Source organism: Anabas testudineus, chromosome 9 (genome assembly GCF_900324465.2).
Source record: "Anabas testudineus chromosome 9, fAnaTes1.2, whole genome shotgun sequence".
In the NCBI taxonomy this organism is placed as follows: domain Eukaryota; kingdom Metazoa; phylum Chordata; class Actinopteri; order Anabantiformes; family Anabantidae; genus Anabas; species Anabas testudineus.
In genome coordinates this window covers 16,898,212-16,921,531 of record NC_046618.1, presented here as the reverse complement: position 1 = coordinate 16,921,531, position 23,320 = coordinate 16,898,212, and the positions used below count along the sequence as shown (strand labels likewise).

Genomic DNA, 23,320 nt, shown 5'->3' with positions numbered 1-23,320 from the left:
GAGTAGGGCAACAACACACGGGTGCCTGAAAGGAGACTGCACAATGCAGCATTGTGAAGCCAGCGACAGGCCTCATTAGCTGCACCACATCCTGGTTATCTGATCTCCATGCAAAGTCTGACTTGAACCAACACTTGTAAGTTATGACTCACCTCAAGATCAAAGGTGTGAATGTCAAGCTGCCTTCCAAAGACACAATTCCTGAGAAAATGATACTGAGGATAGACTTACGTGTGAAACTGGAGACAATAAGAGCAGTTCTGGTGAGTGTTTGTCGGCACTGATGCACTGATGTGTGATCTGTGTTGAGAGAGGAGGGTATGCACTCACAGGTCACACAGATTTGAAAGGATGTCTCACAAATGTTACATTTTACCTGTACTAGTTCTTCGTGTTCATATATATATAGATATAGATATCATCGTCTTATAAAGTTTACATGTTGAACTTGCCAACAGTTCTAGCACATGTGCAGGAACATAAACTTTCATTTCTAGACATGTTTTTTATCTTCAGTCCAGTACTCGCCCTATTTTTAAGCCTCCTCTCCATCCTGATGGAAACATTTGGGCCCTTTAGCTGCTAAATGCTCCGATACAGTATGTTCTAACTTCAGCTGCAAGACATTTAAATGGAACTAAAAGATAAGACGATCCCTTCATTGTCTTGCACTTGCCTTCAGAATACTTTATTTGAAGAGTTTATTGATTTCCTATATGAGATTAAATTACCTTGAACCTATACTACACTTATGACCTCCTAATGTCCCTGTGGACAATTAAGTATTGTGGTTTAGAAGGTGATTCAGGGTGTCTCCTGTGCCAGACTGCTAAACATAAATGCGCCTCTAGACACTATCAGATTCTTTGCTTCATTTAACCGACAGGATCAATAGTAAAATAGAGCACAGGCTTCTTCTTTCTGTTCATAACCTTGTCTTTTTTTGTACCTAGAGTTTTAAATATAAAATTTAGGGACTGATTTACACTTTAGTTTCAAGTACTTTCATCAACCCATGTGTGTTTTGTATCAGAAGTAGAATCTTATTCTGAAGAAAAGTTCCTAAGACCTCAAGGGGTTAGCTGTGATTATACAAGCAAAGAGGAAGTAAAATGTTTTCCTTAAAACTATTTGTCTATCAAAACAGATAGAGCAAGTCCAATGCACAACCCAGGTTTGTTTTTCCACGTACAATATTGCAAAAATTCAACTACTAAAGATCTTCCTAGTATAAAAATAATGACCTCAGGCAGAAAACAGGTGGAAAAAGATGAGGACATACCACAGCCTTCATGACAAGAATTTTATTTTCTTTTTTTTTTTTTATTACATTTTGCATTAAATTAAAGAGTTTTTCTTTACAACATACATTAAGCTGTGAATCAGATGTTAAGGATGTGGAGAGAGTAGGGCAAAAAACTTTGTGACATCACAATATCTTACAAGCTTACAAAGTTCAAAAGGTTGAGAAGAGAGTTGATTTGCATCTAATAGCTGTGTATTATAAACAAGGGTGAAAGACAAAAAGGCACACACCAAAGAACCTCACTGTCCACAGCAGCCTTCGCGGTCAAGCCCAATGCAGTCTTTAAAATTTGAACCTTACGCTGACATCAAAACGTTTGCTGTTGCAGAATCCGAAATGCACCCGCCGCTAAATTTACCCATCCACACAGGATGTGGACATTTAACCTTCTAACGCTGACAGATTTGTCTTGTTCACATTCTGCGGGGATGTGACAGTTCTCCAAGGCAAGAGCCGACACAACTGAATATTTCTGGACAAGGACCTATTTAGTTGTAGATCAGCATTATTCAGCGCCTGGGAAGGTTGCTGGTTCATGTACGTCTCTATACACTGGCAGATAAGTAGGGCCTTGTAGTGCCCACTGACCAGTCTACAATGCACTGGTGTTCTGGATGTATGGAGTTAGACACACCTCATCCACTGCACTAATCATAGGTCATTTTCCCTTTGAAGATCATAGCTTCTCAACTGACCCCAGCCTCTGAAGGGACAGCTTCCCCTCGGCTCCCCGCTTTGACCTAATATGTCGCTCACGACTCCATCAACCCCACCAGCCGAACCCTGCAAGCGTCTATGTACAGTACAAAAATGTTAGGTCAGGTCACAGATCCTGCATGTCCTTCTCACATTAGCTGTGGATTGAGACATAATTGGCTTTTCTCCATTGAGAAACAGAAAATTGCTTGATATCAAGAAAAAAATTGTTCCCTATCTACACATACAACACTAAGGGAGTGCTTCGTTGATTTAAGTGTCGGGGTGGTGACCAATAAAAATCCTCAAGTAGAGGAAGTGAAAGTAACAAAGGTCTGATTAGTCAAACTCTCAGCTTTTCTTTAGGCTTAATTATGAGAGTTAGTGAATATAAATGAAAACATACCTCTTAGCTTCCTCCGACTGTGTTTTCTCTTATAAAAGGGGGGTACATAATGTACATCTTTGTAATATCACTGTTTTGAAATGTCCACTTTCTTCACAGGAACCAGCCTGTTTATGCAGCTACCTAAGAAACGAGTGTTAACGATGCACACAACAAGTCTAGAACTGGGTTAGTACACCGGGTGCTTACGTGTATCGCATTGTCATCGTCGTTGTGTTGCCGTTGTATTTTTATTGCAGTGCACCGGAAAGATACACATACATTGGCCTTCTCAAGTAATAAGCGTTAATTGTTCAATGAATCGGTCAATTAACCATCACTCCGAGCAAACAGACGTCAAAAAACAGGACTTGTAAATTGGATAAATGAGAAAATCAAAAACACTCACAACGTCTCCATCGACACTGCCAGCACAACATAAAGGGTTGCTTTAAGCGCATTAATGGCACAATCAGAAATGAACCACATAGATTTGTGTGTGTGTGTGTCTGTGTGTGTATATATATATATATGTGCATGTTTTTATGTGTTTGCTTGTGTGTAAGAGAGAAAGAGTGACGACTTTCCCTCTGGCCTGTAAGTGTGTTATGTCCAGGGACCAGGATTACAACAATAACACCTACATTCTTTAATTGCATTTTTATCAAACCAGGGAAATATCATGACGTAAGAAAATAAAAAAATACTACAAGGAGACAAAGTTAACAGCTATTAAAGGAAACATTGTCACTACTTTAGGGTGTAAGGCACAAATTTACATGTGGAAAAACGAGCAGGCAATACAGATGTTTTTATCGTTTTCTTTTTCACCTGCTTATCTGTGTGAAGTCGCTAGAGAAGACGATACGTTCCCGAGGTGGAGGCATCACTCCACAATCCTTGCTTGCAGTGTCACTTACAGCTTCTTTTTTCGCATTTGTGTGTGTATGCAGATTTCCCGTACTGTTGCTGCAGCTGCATCTGTTCTGTTTGCAACATGCAACAGTGAGCATTGATGGCACTGGTAAGCCAGCAACCTATCAGGACAAATGTTACTGACTCACACAAAACCACAGTGCTGATTGGGGAGAGGGGAGGGTGGGTTTGGTGGGGGGGGGGGTACTCACTGGAAGAGTGAAAGGGTGATAATCAGGAAGTCATTTTTATGATTGGTCTAAAACAACAGAAAATCTGGTCCACGAAGGTAAAAGTCCCTGTCTGGCACAGTTTAAATAAATATCTCCTCTGCTTCACAGAGGTCACATATATCTCAAGCTGCAGGTCCCACTGAGCACACAGTAAGACCTAGTGGACATTTAGTTGTCAAGAAAGTTCTACTGGCTCCAGTTTAATGACTTTAAATAAGTTTTTTTTTTTCCTCACGCATTAATTAATATTAGAAAATTTCTTCTCTGTCCTCTCTCTCTCCAAACCTACAAAGTCAGTCTTTTTTTTTTTTCAAAAGCACTTAATAAAAATAAATACAACAAGCTATTAGTATTAACAGTCATGTGTTATTCAGTAACCAGTACAGTAGAAGATTCTTCTGGCCCAGGTTTTCTGTGAACCCCAGGCAGGACTTGATTGCTGTAACACTGAGAGACTTTTCACAGTTTCCGACAGAACTCAGGCCGTTGTCTGTCCTTTTAGTCTGAGCTCAGTCTTTTGAGTGCCTGTTCGCTCAGATTCCACAGTCCTACAAGGTACTGTACAACAATGATCCTCCAAACTCACCGTGCCGTCTTCTTCTGTGCTTTCACCAGCAAGTATGAAGTCAAGTTCCAGTGGCCGAAAACAGCACAAACAAACAGAGCCACCGTCTTAGATGCTACAGGGTGGATGAAAACACTCGAGACAAGCATTATCTTCTTCTGTTTCAGTAGCACATGTTCCCATGTTGTGTTTGTGGAACTGGGAGTCAGCCAGACCAGGAGCTGAATGAGAGCAACAAATGACAACAACCATTTGTATAATATTTACATATTTATATAAAAAGAAAGTGTTTTCTTAAAAAAAAAACTGTGTTGCATTTTCACTGTACTGTACACCGAAAAGAATCAGACAAAAAACACTAAAAGGAGATGCAAGTTGTACAGTATTCCCAGTTTCTTTCTCTCTTTCAGAAAAATACGTTCACTACTGTCCTTTCACATTGGACTGACCAACAAGCTGACTATGTGCAGGAGTCACTGGACTTGGCTTTTGTGGACAGTGATACTACGGAGGGTTTGGGAGGAACATCAGGCTTGAGATGTTTGACGCCCGTTCGAGGGAGTGAACCATAGGAGCTCATTCCAGGCTGCCGTGACAGAGATATACCCTGTGCTGTCATTTGTATGGAGTCCACCCTTTGTGGTGCAGGCGGTGGAGTCTCCACGCGGTTGAAGCTGTGATGTCTTGCCAAGTGGGAGGAGTTGGATGAGTTGGTGTTGTGCTTCTTGAGGACGGAAGATCCAGAAGCAGCAGATGCTGATCCTTTCCGGAGCCCGTACACTGATGAGTGGACCTCTAAGCGTTTCCCCATCTGTGGGACTGCAGGAGGGATGGTGAGAGAAGCCTCTCGTTGGGGAACACGCGGTGGCAGCACCCCATCTGGATCTACCATGTTGAGGTTGTGACACGGGCTCTTCACGGTCTTGTACTCCAGGGTGGCCCCCTGGTCGTCCATGACACCGTGGCCCATGTTCATCTCACTGTGATGGGGCTGCTCCACATACTCATGCTGGTAGGACTGCTGGTGCTGCTGCAGGTGAGGCTGAAGTTGGTGCTGATGCTGTGGCAGAGGCAACACTACCACGCTGGGGATGTGCCCTGGTGATGCCCTCAGGGGTAGGTCTGTAGAGATAACAGGGGAGCCCATGGGTGGTATGTCCTTGGTGCAAGCATTGATGAGGTTCTGGTTCCTCTCCCACTCACGGCTTCCTCGGCTAGGCTTACGACGTGGCTGCATGGGGGTGGATTCTGGCGTTGGCAGAGCAGTGAGGTCCAGGTGGTGCTGGTCTGCTTTTATCAGCATCTTCCCACTTGTTGTCAATCTCCCATTGTGCATCAAAGGGGTAAGGATCGCCTCAGGGCGACCATCTTTGGCCTGTGTCTCAAACAGGCCTGTCAGCTTGGTCACACTGTTCATGGATCCCCGACGGGAGTGGAGGTGGTGGCTGTCCTTTTCCTTGCGGCCTGTCAGGTCCATGTCTCGACGCCGGTGGTCACAGACGCAGTATACAATGATGCCAGAGAAGATGGCACCCATGGCAAACGCTAGGATGACAGCGATGGCCAACAGTGTTACAGGAACCAGCTGGTCACGACCCTTCTGGTAGCTCTCACGAATCACACCTGCAGAGAGATGTGGAAATGACATTCAGACTAGCAGAGTAAACGGAGAGATGATACGGCTTCTGGTGTAGGAACCTGTTTCTAAGAAAAACTGGGCTGTTGGGGAAAGCTGCATATTATTAGACCAACCAAAAAATAGAAAATGATATTGAATTATAACAATTAAAAGATATTTTCTGGGTAAAAAGATTAGAGGCTTAAATAATTTCATGAAAAACATGCAAATGAAGAAGGGTTTATCCAATCATAACGAACACCTATTCAAAATGGGCACAAATTGTAGCTTGAAGTAGCAACATTCAATATTTCTAAAAAATCCAATCTTAGACTGGAAATGTGTTTTGGAGGGGTGATTACGATTCACATTTTAAATCCCAGATAAAACCCTCTGCTGAAATGAAAAAAGATATGAGTGCAGATAAAAGAGCCTGAAATACCCCAACCCTTTCTTCTCATAGATGCAAATGGGAGACTTTTCATAAAGCTTGGATCCAATCTCGTGAATCACAGAGAATACATTAAAAAGCCTCTGATTAGGTGCTAAATCCAATGAGCTGTGTCATCAGTGTCTTATGAAAGCGCCACTTTCAAAGACTGGCAAAGACGCACTGTGATACGGCCAAATAAAAGATAATTCAATAACAGCAGCTATGAAGTATTCTAGCAATGGGAGAGTGGGGGCAGCAGGTTGTGTGTAATAAAATGGGGTCAACAGTAATCTGGACCATCACACACACGAGCATGGACACATGCAGCTGCAACACACACACACTCACACAGAGCATAACCTCCAGCCTGTTGATGAATGTAGACAGACTAATGCAGCACTCTGCTCCTTGGGTTAAACACACCAGTCCACAGCAGAGAGATTTATAATGCATTCACACATGACCTGTGGCCAACACAGATCGGTTACCACAGACAGAGGATTAGACAGGTGGGTTCTATCACGTAAAAGGCTCCCACAGTGCACCGCTGGTCTTGATAACGTGACTCACTTCCACGTGCGTACCGCTCTCATTGTTTCATACGTTGCTCACTGTGCAGTGCACACACGTGAACGCTATTTGAAATGCTGTCTGCCACCTGTATGTCTTTATACAGGAAACGTGTGTTTTACACTCAATCAATTGTCTAAAATAAGCACTTTGTGGGCGATATGATTTGTATAGCGGCTTTCAGAAATTCACGTACAGGTGACAAATATGACTAAAAACGTCTATGACTGCAGCATCTTGACTTATTTAGACTTATTTCTCTTCACTTACATTTATAAATATTCTGCCTTCAATGCATTTTTGTTGTTCTGTAGACTTTTAAAAAAATAGAAATCCTAAGTTTTATGAAAAGTGAACTATATTGTACAGACCAGAGTTGCAAACATCAAAGTTTAACACAACTTCGATGGTTGCAGCTCCTGCATCAGGAAGATTGATGCATCATTAAAGTGTTTCTATTTGCGTCGTAACTTTCCAAAAGAAAATGCCACAAAATTAAGTGTTAGTTGCAATAATTCAGTCGAATCCTGAAAGCGGTCGGGTAATCATGTTTGGGCTTTTCAGCCCGGCCGTGTCACAGAGGATGTACTCGGAGAATATCTTCTTTCTGTGTCTCTTCAGCAAGACATAACAAAGACGCACAGAGACAACGTGGTAATCTGTTCTCATGGAACTGAAATCCAGAATCTCTTTAACGAACATCCATAATCCTCACTCGCTGCAGTCATACTTCATTAGTCCAAAAACATGACTTCAAACCCTTTTCTCTAGCCGAAATGAAGCACTAAGCAATGTGTCAGTCCCTGCATTGATGTTAAACCTCAACCTGGGTAAAAAAAAAAGCAACAGCAGTTACTTTTGCTCTGATCATTCTTCATTTTTTGGTAAAAACAAAACGTCACTTTTCCCTTTAATAGAGTGCTGACAGTGTGCAGCTCAGCCATACCTCATTTAGACTTAAACAAAAGCTTTGAAAACTTCTTCTCTGGCCAAAATCGCTTCTTTTTCAAGGATGTGCCTGGCTGCGTAGACGGTGTGAGAAGTGATGAGTGTTATCTGCAGCGAAACACTGTGGCTTGACAAGTGTTATGTGGGCCGTGTGACCAGATGACCTGCCTGTCTGATGAAACATCTGCTTCACATCTCGTGCAGTAAGATCTGAGAAGGAGAGAGACACTTCTCCCCGCTGCTATCTTTCATTTTGTTGACTTTCTTCTGTCCTCACTTAGATCTTTTTTTCTGCCACTTTTCTCCTTAACAGAAACAATGAATCACTTTTTCTGACTTTCTTCTTGTTTCTGAGTGTTTTCTTTCACACTGTTCAGCTTCCATATGGTTAAGTGTTCTCTTTGGTGCAAACTGTTAGGGCTGCAATTATAACCCTCGCGGACGCTGTGAGTTATCATCCCTTGGCAGAAATGACCGTGCTGACGGGCACTGTTTGAGAGCTGCTGGGTTAAACATTTCTGCGAACAATGAAGAAAAAGAAGAGCAATTCAGCTTCACTTGAGGTGAGGAGGCCCAAAAATCACAGAAAATGAAAGTGCGAGCATAAACAAATACTTTGGCGTATCTCACTTTTTTCCATATTCCTTGTTCAACGCAAACACAATAATCTATCTCTGTCTATGGTGCTTACATGCTGAAAGAGTGAATCAAAACTGTTATGAATTTTCATGACAGTGAATTTATTGCAGTTAAAGGTTAATGTTCTTCACGTTGAATAACAAAGCCAGAGGGCACCACATCCAAATGGGTTGTCTCCATTCTGGTGAAGGAGGCGCACTGTGGAGCGGGATCTTTGTCTTCTATTCTAGGGGTTTGGAAGCCAAGGTTAAAGCCCTATTTAACCTGCACTGCATGGCTCTTCCTGTGTGCAACTTTTTATTTTTTTAAATCCTTTCATTATTTTCTCACTTTTTCACCCCTTCCATCCATCACTTATGTCTTTACACACACACACACACACTTCCGGAGGGTACTTAGCCCAAGGCTGTGAGTAAAACACAAAAGAAAGAAAAAGAGGAAACTTCGAGGACTTCTATCTTTCATGTGAAGAATTGTTTCTCATCCGAACTTCAAAGAGAATGAAAGTAGCCACAGAGGACACCAGAGCTGTCTCTGCTGAATCACAGGACTTCAGGGTTTTGAATGAAGGTGGCTATGGAGCTCATTGTTGAGTGGCTCGTTTGTGATCTTGGCAAAACTTTTCAAAACTTTCCCTACATGACCTTGGAAAGTATCAAAGTGCTGCTAAAACCCACAGATTTGCTGCTTTAGTCCCGTCTTGTTGGGGTTCTGACTGTACAGTGACTTATAATCTTCTGGTTTCAACTCTCTTGCCTCGCCCCCAGAATGCATCGCAAGGCATCCTGCAGTTCAACACTTCTCTCAGTGGTAGAATTGATTTGAATTTCACACTGCCTCGGGCCTCAACATGCAGATATTAAACACATATCTCAGATACTCAGATATTTCTCGCTGTCAAAACAGCCTGGGTCGGCAACACTTACTTGTAAATCAGGAACATTGTAATCTGCTGTGACTGGAACTTGTGAATGCTCTCTCTCTCTCTCTCTCTCTCTCTCTCTCTCTCTCTCTCTCTCTCTCTCTCTCTCTCTCTGTCTGTCTCACACATAGACACTCTTACACTCTTTTAATCTCTTCAGAAGCACCAGCTGACTTAAGCCCACAGAGCTTGTCTTTGTGTTGGTGTTGGGAAAACTTCAAAGGCAGTTAAACATCACAGAGGGGTTACGGAGAGGGCCCTAACCTCTGACTAGCGATCGTTACACAAAGACATTGTCTGCAAAATGATAAATATCTTAATCAGACTTAGCTCCATTCACTGAGTTGCCACTTGTTGATAGACAGAACAGTGGACCTTGACAACTGAAGAACTAAAGATGAAGAAGAGGAGAAGAAAATGTTTAGTTGCCAACGTTTACTCCGCACCGGGAGCTTTAGAGATTTGTTGTCATCTTTTAAGAAGGACATTTCTGTTTAGATGATGACAGCAATTCATTAAGTTCTATTTAATCCCCAGTTAGGATATTATCCCATTAAGTCTTGTGTATCTTTGCGTTCGAGAGGCACTTGCCTTAATAGTGCTATTCGATATTAAAGCATTCATCAGACAATCCTGAGTCAGTGCGTTGCATACTGATGAGCTAGTTAAGATATAATTAAGCCACTAATTACATCATTCTGCATCACAGGTATTAACATTGATGTACTAACTTATCCACCTCACTGCATACTAACTGTAGGTTTTTAATTCTCACGGGAAATCATCCTAAATTAAATGTCCCTAAGAACATTTTCCATCAGCTGTTTGATGTCTTCAACTGACACCACTACTGTTTTTATTAATGGGTGGTGGACTTGTTAAACAAACCTGCTCTGCGTGAATTTTAGAGCTGAAAGAATTATGCCAATTATTTCTGCACTTTACTGCTGGCACATGTTGAGATATTGAAGGCAGGAGCTTCCTGACAGCAAGGGCTGACACAGAAGTGTTGGAATCGTATATCACAGTTTATAGAAATGTCGATTTTTGCATTGAGAAACCTCCTGTGTGGCTTTTTCTATAATGTTGATTCCCTGTTAATTAATATACACTCTCGATGAGTCACAGTTCTGCAGATGGCGACCCACTCAAGTGTGTTTTATCATGCTATGATTGCAGAGAATGTGTGGCTTCTGACTTCTATGGATGACTAAAGCACTACTTGTGAACTGATATGCTGCAATTCATCCAGTTTTAAATGCAGGAGTTGATAATCATTCAGAGACACAGGCCCTAAGTAGTACCACCAGAGAGACTCAGTTTGCTTCTAGTTGATGAGCGGCTCGCATACGGACGTTGTGAACGTGCCGTGTTTAAATTCAGTTCAAAGCAGAATAATGACAGCTGAATGTGGGTTAGACAAGCTTCAAAAGCACAAAGGGATGAGCTGCTGTGATATGCGATTCGGTCTCACATGGCCGAAAAAGACAAAGCAAAGCTTTTGTGCGAACCGGCATTGGCGAGTGGTCTTACTGAAAAGCATAACCAAAACATAAAATTGGAAAAGTGAGCAGCAAATGTGTACAAAACAAAGGCAATCTAAGGGAACAATACACTAATCAGTTGAGGAAATTATGGCTTATGGCTTGACGTCAGTCAGGGAAGTGCGTAACACTCGGGGAAAACATCCAGTCCACTGTTTCTATTATTATTCACAATGAGCTGCAAATAATTCATCTGCCTCACAAAGGCCTATCATAATCTTTGGCCAGCATGATACACTAAACCAAAATCCCATAGTTAATAAAACAGGAAATCGGTCTCAGTTAAAGGAATATGAGTTTTTTGATTATTTGATTAAAAAAAAACGAAACATTTTGCAACAGTACAATTGTTTTGCGTTAAAGGGCCATTTCACCAACTTTTACCTAAAATCCTATTTTATGGGATTAACCTAAATCCAAATCACTGCAAAGGCATATGAAACAACAAGCATTACATTACCCAAAGTGCTCATCCTCATGTGGTCCCAAGAACCTCCACCAGTCAAATGCATGATCTGACTGTGAGCAGGATTCTTGTTAAACTAAAGCCTCTGTTACCTCAAATCTTGTCGACTCACCTCCAGGGGAGAGCAATTTGAGAAGAAAGATGTCTCTGTAATAATCAGACTGACCAGGAAATTACCCAGTGCTGGGATAAATATAGCTGAAAAATCATTTTATATAGTGACCATATTTAAGAGATAGGGATAGCAGTTGTTGCTCTACCTGACAATGGTTGATTGTGTTTGTCAGCAGAACTAATATGTGACAGTAAATAGTGGCAAATTTGCCATAATTGCTATGAACAAAGCCACAGTTCAGGTCTACTAGGACATGGACACAAGGTAATAAAGGTTAAATTACGTAAAATACTGTACTTTATAAGAAAGTCTGAAAGCAGAATTGGACTGTAAACAAACATATTTTCTCTGCTTATGTTGACAGTTTCTCCCCATAAGGACAGATAGCATTCAACAGTGACACGTTATCCACAGTAATTATGGTGAATACTTCCTTCAACTGCCTTCCAGAAAGTGACATGAAGTGAAAAAGTGAAATGCTCAGGCTATCAAGACTTGTTGGATGAAAAGAAAAACTGTGGCGCATCCCTGTGTGAGCGGGGTCATACTCTTTTTCTATCCTACCTCCATCATATCCAGCTCACCTTGGCACACAAGTGTCAGAGAGTTGCCTGCAGCTGAAAATAACCCTTGCAGAGCAGCTGACAGACAGCTGGTGTTACCATGAAATCCTGACACTGAGGGAAATCATATTTCTCAATAAATTACAGTGGCTCTTGTGTAATGGCAAAGAAATATCATGAAAATGTCAAAGTGTTGTTTTGGCAACACGTTATTTAAAAAAATATATAGAGAGAGGTTCTTCATATTAAATCTGCAAACTAAGATGAAAAGGCTGACTCTTCTCCAGTAACTTGACACTTGAGAATATTGATTTTGTAAATTATGAGTGTAGCTAGAGACAACAAACACATTCCACTAGACAGCTATGACTCCTAGAATTTGTGTTTATGCAATACTAACAATACTAACACTAAAATATAATACTGTGATTTGTGGTAAAATGATGCCATGGATTGTGTGTGCAAGCTTGTTTTTTCTTTTCTAGCATGGAAGGTGAGATTAATGCAATCTAGGTAAATCCTACCTTCATGATGCATTATGTTGATCAGGTAAACATATAGTTGTCAAGCTTCAAGTTACGTTGACTTTACATAATCTGCATGTTACTACTAAACATTTATCAAAATGTCTTTATATTTATAAAAAAACACATTGATTGCCAGCTTCTTGCTAAATTAGCAGTATATAAATGTAGGAATTGCACCAGATGTCCGTATTGATTTTTGATATCCAGCTCAACGCTGTTTCAGCTGAAATTAGTTGACTTATCCGGGTAAACATAAACTAGCAAACGTGGACAGGGTTCAGGGTTAGAAGTGGGGCCCAGTATGAAAACAAATGACTGAGAGGGCTGAAGAGAAACAGTGTTGTTCACTCAGTTCAGCTACAGTATCTCACGATCACATAGCCTCTCTTATCCGTCTTTCCTCCATCTCTTTTGTTCAGTTCTATCTTTACCTTCAATCTCTTCACTCCCTCGCTCATAACCTTCACTGCTGTATTGTTGTCCTGTTCTGTTTAATAAATCTTTATCGTGTGTGCTCCTTTTCTCTCTCTCTTGCTCTTCCCCCCTGTCTCATTTTCCATGTTTCTTCCCCGTGTTGTCTCTCTCCATCTTTCTTTTTTTCCTCCACCTCTTCCATGGATAGCCGCTGTAATGAACCCATAAATTGGAGCAACACAGTGGTGGCTACAGGTCAAGGTTGGGGGAGGGTGAATGTAATGGGGGAGGGAGGAGAGAGTTGAGCCTGACAGAGGGAGGGAGACAGACGTAGGAAGAAGAGAGAGAACGAATGGGGAGCAGGGGAAGGAGTCATTCCTGCAGACAAGGGAAGAGATATGATTCCAGTTGGAGAAGAGGCAGTCTACTGAGGTAGGAATGGAGGATGAGGAGGAGGTGCAGAGATGGAGATGGGAAGAGAGACAGGGAGAGGCAAGGGGGGGAAGGGGCATTGGGGGAGGAGGCTCCATAAATTGGTTCAGGAATTCATTTGCACTAGGTAAGGTATAGCCTTGGAACATGCCATCCCAGTCAGATGAGAGGTCCTGTGGAAGGGAGACTGATCACAATGGCAGCAGATGGTGAAAAGTGGCAAGGCTGGTGGTTTCAGGGGAAAGGTGAGCGAATTGAGGCGAGGGGGGAGATGTGCAGTAGGTAGGGTGACAGGAGTGGTAGAAAATATAACAGAGACAGATGAGGCCCCAGCCAGACAGACAAACACCAAGCTCAAATGTACTGTGAAACACAAGCGGCCACCTGGCAAGTGCAACGGCCCCTCTGGAACGCCAGATAATGATGCTGTTGGGTGCTAAATATCATCAGTGTGTGAATGCTCGTCAGTTTGCAGCATTTCTAATTACTCTGGTGGTGTTGGGCTAATACATATTGGCAGCACTGTAATATTCATTAGTAGATAAGATTCCACAGCGTCTAAACTGCAAATGAAAAAGTTGGGGGCGTAATTGTAATTTCTTTTAAATTGCACGCAAGCTTGCGAACGACTTTGGATATAACATAATGTTTTTATTCAACCATATTTTTGTCACTTAATTTGAGAAATTAATGGTATGATTAAATGTTTATATCCTTATTTCCTGTGTAAAATTGAGTACTTGATATCTCTCTCCCTCTCTCTCTTGCATTAAAATGCTGATAAAATGCCTCTTTTACCAAGTTTCATAGTCATGTCTCATATAGGGATTCTGTTTTCACTGTCACATATGCACTTTGCAAAGTTTTCACAGTACAGTTGACACCTGAAGCCAATAATACTGACGGTGACAGGAAGGAAGAGGAGGCAGGATGGGTGGAGCGGGAAATGAATACTGTTGACTGTGGTGCTCAATTTGCCATGCTGAAAAGCATTAAGCTGCATGGAGGCAAAACTGTGCTTAATACCATCAAAGCAATCAAGGCAGGAAAATATATAAATAGCAAAAAGGAAAAAAAAAAGACATAATTTCAGACCAAGCCATGCAAAATATCAAGAACAGCACACAAGAACCAACACAAGAAATCTCATCAGAGCTGACTTTCAGAGAAAAGAAAAAGAAAGAAAAGACTGTAGAGCTGAAATTGAAATAGAACTCATAAATACTCAAACAAGCTGCAAAGGTGTCTTATAAAACGATCATAATAATAACAACAATAATGATCATACAGAAAAAAACAGCAGGAAGCTTTGTTTTGAAATGTGAAGTCTTATTGCAGTTACCTGAGCATGGAACTCCCACATAACCCCCCGCCCACCCCCGCCTCGAACAACGCCTCGTATGTGAGGCATTACAAGTACAGCGTTCCCCGCCATTTGTTGTGGGGCTCAGGTAACGTTACACCTGCTCAGGTAAAAGCAACAAGAGGAGCGACAGCATGTTGTGATGCTGGCTGTAGGCATGCTGTCTGAAGTCTCTGCCACCATTGTGCTTGGATCTACCCACTGGTGCCTTGCTGCTTCCAGCTGACATGCTGCAGTCACTACTGTGCCTCAGTTTAGGTGATGCTGACATGTGCATTGCAATTACTTTTTTTTAAATATACCTTTAAATCCAAAAGGCGCAATTGAGGTTAATGTGGTTATCATTTACTATTTATAGATTTAAAAAATGTCTTATCTGATTAACTGCTTTAACTGTCTCTATCTTTACAATACAGTATGTCTATGGAAAGTATCGACCAGTCTGCGCTCATGATGAAGCACCACTGTTAATAATCAATATCTCCTCAAGGCCGTGGCGATGCTGCCTCTAACAGCATGAGCTATGTAATGTCGCAGGGACATGTTGCATGTTGTTTTAATGGGATCTGTAATTGGTCTGGATGTTTTATTAAGGGACACAACATGGATCAGCAGGACGGCAGTGACCTTTTTTCCCCCTCTCTGATGTGTGTCGTCCCTCTTGTCTCCTTCCCCTCTCTACTTTTTGCTCTGTCTCATTTATCCAGCGAGCCGTCCTTGAGGCGCTACAGCATTAGGCAGGTTGTTAACACGGGAGAAAAGGGCATTCAATGTCATGTCAATGTGTCGCAAAGCATGACAGAGACGGGGTCCGGGCCCGTCTTCTCAAGGAAATAAATACATCGCCATCTTCCCTTTTTCAGAGTGTAATGGTCTGGATATTACATCTCCGCTGGGACACTGCAGTTCACGGATATTAAATCCATACTACAGGGTGTGCTTGTGTGTGCGTTCAAGTGTCGTAATGAGCACAGAATGTGTATGTACATGTGTCTTCTTATGTATGTACGGTGTAGGAGCGTTTGAGCACGTTGCTGTGGGGGGTTTATATGGACGGCGTGAGGCAATTTGTCCCCTTGAAAGAAAGTGAATCACTATCTCTGCACCTCATCAGCTGGAAACAGCCAGGCAGCCATAACTCTCAATTGCACAGAAAACCAAAATCGACTGCTCACTGTTGCGTTCCAAGGCTTACCATTGGCTTCGGGCTGAGTCTGAGAGGGCACGGCCACGTAAGGGTCCTCCCCTTTGTCTGAGCTCATGGGGGGGTCCTTCCGCTCCACCATGCGGCCCCGCCCCAGTGGGCCCTCGGCGGCCTCAGGTGTGGCTGAAGTGGGGAGTGAGAGGGTGTGATGATGGTGGTGGTGATGTTGGCCTGCCGGACACAACACAGGTTAACCGACGCCCGAGACGAACATGGACAGGCGTCAATGCATGTGACCACAGGGCAGCAGCAGTGTTCACACACACACACACACACACACACATGCACATCTATTCCTCATCTGAAACCTACACATACACACACACACACACGGGCAACTGCTGGGCTGTGTGAGGCGACAAAGTGTTTCTTCCCTGGTGACCCTGGACAACTCATTAGCGAATGTTTGTGTGTGTGTGTGTGTGTGTGTGTGTTTCTCAAGTTGGACATGTCTTTCTTTTTCTGTCATTCTCTCTCTGCCTTTCTCACGCTCTCCCGCGTGTTCTGACTGACATGTCAAAGCTCCGCTGGGCCTGTCAAAGCAGAGCACAGTACAATCATATTTTTCCACAATCACCAAAGGGGGGCCTACCTTTGATATGAAGGACAAGAGACAAACTTTGTTTCCTTTGCTCCTGTCAAAAAGTCTGCCTATAACTTTTCATCAACTGCAAAGCTCCCCTAACGGAGTCCATCCTCTTCCCTGCTATTCTGCTCAAGCTTTGTGTTACTTTAAATCTAACTTTTCAATCCATTTTATAGCAAGTTTTAGCTATATCCTACGCCGAAGTGCCAAATATCCCCTCATTGCAGCTTCTAAACTGGATTCTTTTTTATAGAGTTTTGCACTGGTTAGTTTCTTCTGTTTCTTCTCCTCTCATTCCTCTTTTCTTTTCTTTATCAGTCTTCCTGTTTTTCTTTCTCTTCACTCCTTCCTCCCATTATCATTTTGCATATACATGGTTAGCTTGTTGAGTCAACTAATCCAAGTAGCATCTTCACTTTGAGTAAAATTGGTTCAAATTTATTCTCTAGGGTGGTTTCACCTCTCGCCTAACCTGAATAGGTTTGTTATGTGGACAATGGAAAAGGGGATGTGAGCAGATATAAAACTTAAAAGCATTCCTACCCCCATAAAAGTCATTAAGTGCTAATGAATTTTTCTGCTCCTTGTAATTAAATTCCTTAATGGCTAAATGAACTACTGGCCAACAGTTCAAACAGAAATCAAAATACATTCAGGAAATTAATCAGATTAAGGGACTATAACAGGAATAGTACACTTAGACGTAGGACGTGTCTATGCAAACGAATCCACTAACACCTGAAAGTCTGACATTATCTGACAACTAACAAAACACTCTTCCACATGTGGATAACAGCTCATACTGTATCTATCTCTTCTCCAGCTATCGCTGCACGTCTCCATATAATCTTTCCTGTATTCACCTGTCTCACTTTTCTCATGATCTTTCATAAGCAGAATTTGTGCCTAAGCTTTGTCTGCCTGTTTATTTTTGAACCATACTAATCACATTACCATCCCACTTGCTTACAGTTAAGCCACCCTACACAGTTTTGCACAAGCTATATATTGAATTTAATATAATGTATATATTTAAGGAAATAATCTCCCCTAGATGAAGAGTGACAACACTTTTATCAGCATCCTCTGTAGAGCTCAGTCCCCAATTCCCATTTTAACACGCTCTCTCCGTGGAGGAGGTGACAGCAAAGTGTGTGTGTGTGTGTTTGCGGATATGTGAGTGCCTTCTCAATATGTGTTTATGCCTATGTTTGAAGATGGAGAGTCATTCCAGGGGGCTAACGTTGATGCTGCTGGTAGACTACGCACAACAGACACCACCCAGAGCCCCCTCCTCCTCCACCGTGTGGCGTGGCAATCATTAAAATGATTTATTTAACTATTGGCCCAAGGCTGAGAGATTAGTGTGACAGGCCTATTTTATAATTCATTCCCCCACCGCCAGGGGAAGTGCAATTCAGGCAGATGACACACATAGAGAGAGAGAGAGAGAGAGCTCGGAGCCTCAGAGCTCCTCCACAGACTCGACGGATGCACATCCCTCTCTTTCTACAGATTAAAAGAGAGGCGCGGATGTCTAGTCTGGAGTAGGGGAGAGGAGAATGGGAAGGGGGCATTTATTTATCTTTAAATCCATATCAACTACCAGCAGATAGACGGGGGAATGGGGCAATAGCGGAGACTTCTTTTAGGGGGGCTGTAAACTGGGTGGTGTCTGTGTGTGCGTGTTTATGTGTGTGCCTGGAAATACACAGACAAGCCTGTGGGAGCATATTCAGCACTATAGGGGTGCACACCAACACAGATGCTTTTTCTATGACCCTGGATCTCCAAAAGGAGGGAGAATCACAGCGGGGGTACAGCCACAGGGGGGTGAGACAGGGAGCGCTGGTCGTTCTGGAACAACTTCAAAATATCTATTCTTGTCATTCTGTGCGGATCTGGCTGTTTTTGATCTGGCATCTGCAAGGTGTGCACGCATGTGTGCGTGAGAGAGAGCGGGGGAGAGATTAGCTGAAAACCTCCACTTAGATAAAAAATTAGGTGAATGTGAGTGGAGGTGTAAGTGCTGTGAATAAGAGTGACTTTCCTAACTGTGACTCGGGGTAATCACAACTGTCTGAATGTGAATTGGGAAATTTGTCTGAATCAGCCAGCATTGAAGCGTGATTGTGATATTATGTTGCGTGATTAGGACAGTGAACATATTCGTGAGATGAATAATCTCTAAAAACGTGTGTGCACATGCTGTATCTCTGTGCATGCTCGTGTTGGCCTTTTGAATTAAGCATCTTCGACTGTGCGGAGGGGCTCTGCCAACTCCACGTGCTCGTTTGCGATTAGCAGAAACATATCTGATCTATGCTGGCTCTAAACAGGCCAGTTTAATCTCTCTCCCCCTCTGTCAACACATCTTGTCTAATTTGCACTTTGAAGCATTTCTTCACCATCAAGGCCTTAAAACACCAACAAGCAGATCCATCCAATTAGCAAAGCAAAGGTCAGGGCTAATCAATGCTACCGCACAAGAGATAAAGAGGATGGGGCAGGGGGAGCAAGAAAGGAAGGGGAGGTCTAAGGGAACTAATAGGATCAAAATCTACATTAAGGATTTTTAATTCTGGCTTTTATTTATCAAACATGAAAGGGGGTTGGCTGAGGAAAAACACAGCGAGAAAAGAAATTGACCGTTACCTTTGTAACTGGGAGTAATGTCTATCAAAAAGAAGAAGTGAAATGAATTCAGTTAAAAGCTCGAGTCATTAATAATGTGTCTTTACACAGGTGGGAGGAGTTTTCATTTGCTTGAGAGGGAAAGATAGATTGACAAGATGAAGAGGTGTGGTTGAAGTTAAAGAGACTGGGAAGATGAAATGCAGCTCTTGTCTTTTATCTGATTGCCTCTACAGTCAATATGAGACACTTACCGTTCAGTGCCACAAAGGTATCTGGAAGAAGAAGAAAACAAATGAGGGAAAACGTGTTATTGCAAGCAGTAAAGAGAGCTTATGCTTTAACGTGATCAAAAGCCATGACTCTTAAAGTAATGCCGAATCGACTGGCTGCTCGATGTTCTCCTAACTTTTAATCAGAGGTGATCTATATGGCTTCTACAGCAAATGAAGGCCCAGCAGCGCGGCTTCCCCAGACTGAACGTACTGATGAAACTGAGCGGAAAATTCACTGCTTTCATTTACTCTGAGTAAACAGTTGAAACTCAGATCAGATGGACTAAGATGAGTGATTTAATGTCAAATGTTTTTTAAATTTCTCTAGAGCATTGAGCAGGCTAAGAAGAAAATCAAGAGAGCATCGCATTCGATGGATCCAAACTGTTATTCTGGACACTTACTTATAAAATGTACATTCATCGTATGTGCTATTCTCTGTCTTGTAGAGTCAAAGAGACCTTTCAAGACTTCTGAGGCACAGAGTTTTATTTAGTGTTTCAAAATTAGCCCTTTGAATGGAAGTAAAAGGCTTTCCTGTGACTTGCTGAAGGTTTTAGTTGTGTTTTCATGGCAATTTGCAAGAAGGAACCCAGTCTTTGCTCAATGGGACACAACACTCTATTAACCAGGGGACCAGAGAAACAGCGGGAGGAGGGCAGAGGAGGATGAGCGCCGAAAGGGACAGATGGATGGAAGAGGCTGAAAGAAAGGATTGTGAGGGCTGAACAGACGGGGGAGAAAGAGGTGACAGCAGCGAAGAAGGGAATGGAGAGTAAGGAGAAGAGGGAGAATGAGTTAACAGAGAAAAGAGGACTAGTACGAGGGGTATAGAGGAGAGGAGGAAAGATAGGAGTGAAGTGGGCCTGCTTACTTTGGCAGTCTCCCAGGCCATCTGTGTTACCATGCTCCACGTCCTGCTCAAAGGCTGATCTGCGGGGAACAGAGACATCATGGTCAGCAGTGGAAAACAGGCCAGGCCATGCAGGCTAGCCACACCTAACAGAGTAACTATAGTAAACCTACGACAAAACATCCCCAAACACAGTGTACACTGCACTATGCTCACAGTGTAGGCTGTTGAAAGCCCTACAGGAACAAAATTAAAGACCCCTAGCAAGTGCCCTGGGGGCCTAAAATCTGTGGGTATGAAGAATGCTAGAAGGCTAGTAAGTGGCATGGGACTCATCACCAGCAGTATACAGTAGCAATAACTTATTGTATATTTACATAACTTTAATAGACACCACGCCTATTTGTGTAAAAATGTGTGAAAACAACATTTAATATTTTGCATTGGGGTTACGTTGCCGCTAGACCATTACTATACTTGGCTCTGAGCAGTTGCCAAGCAACCAAAAGAGACTCCAGGAAGTTACTGGTCCCAGCCAAGATAGAGTAAGGCAAGCAACATCCTGTGTAATTAAACAAACGAGATATAAAATATGAGTTACAGAGGTTTTGAGGTGCTGCTTGTAGGCAGGTTATCTGCTTCTCCTTTTTTCCAGACAACGCTAAGCTAAAAGAATTTGCTGCAGTTTTCAGCTTCTTATTTATTGTCCAAGCATGGGAGAGTTATCAATATTGCCATCGTGGCAAGAAGGCAAATATAAGCCATACGACTCAGAACTATTCCTTTTCAATAGAACTTCACAAATCCTTTCTCCTACTATTCTGTGTCTGACATTATCTAGGTTCAGTAGAGTTGTAAGGTTGAAGTCCCAATCACATGGGCCAAGACCAGGGCAGTGAGGGGTAACCATGCTTGAGGGCCATCATATGACACAAAGGCAGAGAGAGGGTTTTCGAAGATGTTATTTTCTGATGCAATCTGCACCAAGACCTGTTTTCTTCCTGAAAGACCACCAAGCAGGCAGTAAGAAGATCTGTGAAACAGAGCGGACCAACTGTCAACCAGGATCACAGTCACGCATGACAGCTTTTCACAGTCCTCCTCAGCTCCCTCTCTACTCCTCCTCCTCCTCCTCTTGCCTGTCCACCCGCCTCTCATCTTCCTCACCCTCCACTGGCCACGATTATAGCATGAAGAAGAATGATTTTCCAAAACAGCGTCACCCACCCCTTTATCCCCTGATCAGAGCTAAAAGCTTGAACCTGACAACAAGGACAAGTACAGGAGATTTAAGAAGCAAAATATTAATTTATTGTAAGCATTGTAAAATCAGAATCAAAGTCAAAGCCTTATGTATATGTAAATGAGGGAGATGATTGAAAATTTCCATGCCTTCATTTACTCTTCTTCTTTTCCTCCTGTTTGACAGAACCTTAATTAACACGGTGACGGTAAATGTTACCCCCTTGATAACCAATTTCCCTTCAAAAGCAACCACAATAACAGCAGCATAAATAACAACAGCAGCATCCTCGTTTCATTTCTGGGGGTAGGCCTACATTTAATCTGCTTATCTGATTTGCTTATCATACACGGTCATAATCACAAAGCAGATGCAGAGTTGCAATATTAAACCTGTCTTAGCACAAATACCATCCAAGCATTTCCAGTATCTGCCAGACTTTTTCTCACAGACGTCGTCCCCTCATGCCCCTCTGCCGTGATATGCTATTTGGCTTCTGTGACCAGACCAAGACACTGGCAACCTTGCGGTCATGGTTTCCAGTATGGATTGATAAGAACATTACAGACTGTGTGGAGACTGTTTTGAGATGAACATTACAAGGTTTAAATCCCATTGGTCTTGAGATGAATGTACAATGAGTTGTCACACTACAGATGCAGCGTCTGAGCCGCACTTGGCACATGTGAATGCGAACGAACGACGAGTGTGAACCTTCAGTTAAAAGGTTCAGGTCCCGTAGCGGCTGCATTATAGTGCAGTGTGTTTGAATGTGACACTACAGACGGTTCAGCTCAAGGTTAAGATCCCACTGCAACCACATAATGCATATTTAAATCAACTTCAAACTTCACACTACATAACCGAAGGCAGCAATTGGTAGCTGAAATGCAGGTCAGGCATAATAGCATTAATTATTCATGTCAGAAGTGTATGGGCAACCAGGGACTTAATATACCAAATCTAGAGTGTAAAGTAAAGTTGCTTGTTCATCGTGATCTGTGGGCTCTGATTTACAAAGAAATAATCAGTATTTGTGCAGAGGTTGGAAGTGTAACCAGCAACCACAAAAGTCGTGGTTGCTGGCCTTTACAATGGCTTAATTAATGAACAAACAATTATTAATATGCTGATCTGTTGTCAGTGAAACACAGCCATGTACTTAGTTTACATAATAACAACTCTACAGAATCGTATGCAATCATATGCATGAACAGGGGGTGACTGGGGACCATATTGCAGGCGACCAGAGAACAAGCTGTTTATAGGCAGTAGGTATAAGAGGCATAACTCCACATGGGAAAGCTGGCACGCTAGCACCAGGGCCAGATGGAAGAAGAAAGGAGGGAAAGCATGCAAGAGAGAAATAATATGTTGGAAGAAAGATAGAAAAAGAATGGATATAAATAGATACACAGACAGGGATGGGCACACAGAACACAGGTAAGAAGACAGAGAGGTGTCTTGTTAGGCAGAGATGTAAACAAAGACAGACGATGAAACAGGGATTTTTATTTTACTGAGGAAAAGAAGAGGTGAGAAAGGAAGACCAACATTAAGAAAGAGAGGTCTCTTCTCTGTAGGGAACTGTTTGCATTAGCAATACTCACATTTTAGTTTAACACCAAAATGCTTCTAACTCTCCCCTCCCTAGTTTCATGCCTCCTTCTGTCCAGCCTGGCAAATGCTTTGAATAGCTCTCCACAGACCAACAGATCCTACAGGGCTTAATCCTACCCTCTCTCACTTAGAAATATTGCACAGTAACAGAGAGAGGTCATCTGCCCCTTTAAAGCCTCTATGTGGGCTGCTGCTCTAAAGTGGAAACTCAATCAGAGCAGTTCACTGCTTCAGCTTTGCGGAATAATAAC

At 42.4% G+C, this 23,320-nt stretch overlaps 1 protein-coding gene across 2 annotated transcripts in view; it reads right to left on the bottom strand.

Annotated features, from left to right (window-relative positions):
• Positions 1–1,289: 1,289 nt before the first annotated feature.
• The window catches only part of sema6a (sema domain, transmembrane domain (TM), and cytoplasmic domain, (semaphorin) 6A), a 97,217-nt gene continuing 75,186 nt past the window's right edge, over positions 1,290–23,320 (bottom strand). The window contains exons 16-19 of one of the 2 annotated variants that reach the window (XM_026342504.1): positions 20,228–20,286; positions 19,333–19,353; positions 15,850–16,029; positions 1,290–5,723 (exon numbers count right to left, since the gene is read on the bottom strand). In XM_026342504.1, coding sequence (XP_026198289.1) covers positions 4,561–5,723; positions 15,850–16,029; positions 19,333–19,353; positions 20,228–20,286 — 1,423 coding nt within the window. In that variant the 3' untranslated portion in view covers positions 1,290–4,560. The remainder of the gene's footprint in view (positions 5,724–15,849; positions 16,030–19,332; positions 19,354–20,227; positions 20,287–23,320) is intronic. The other variant, XM_026342505.1, reaches the window with a different exon arrangement.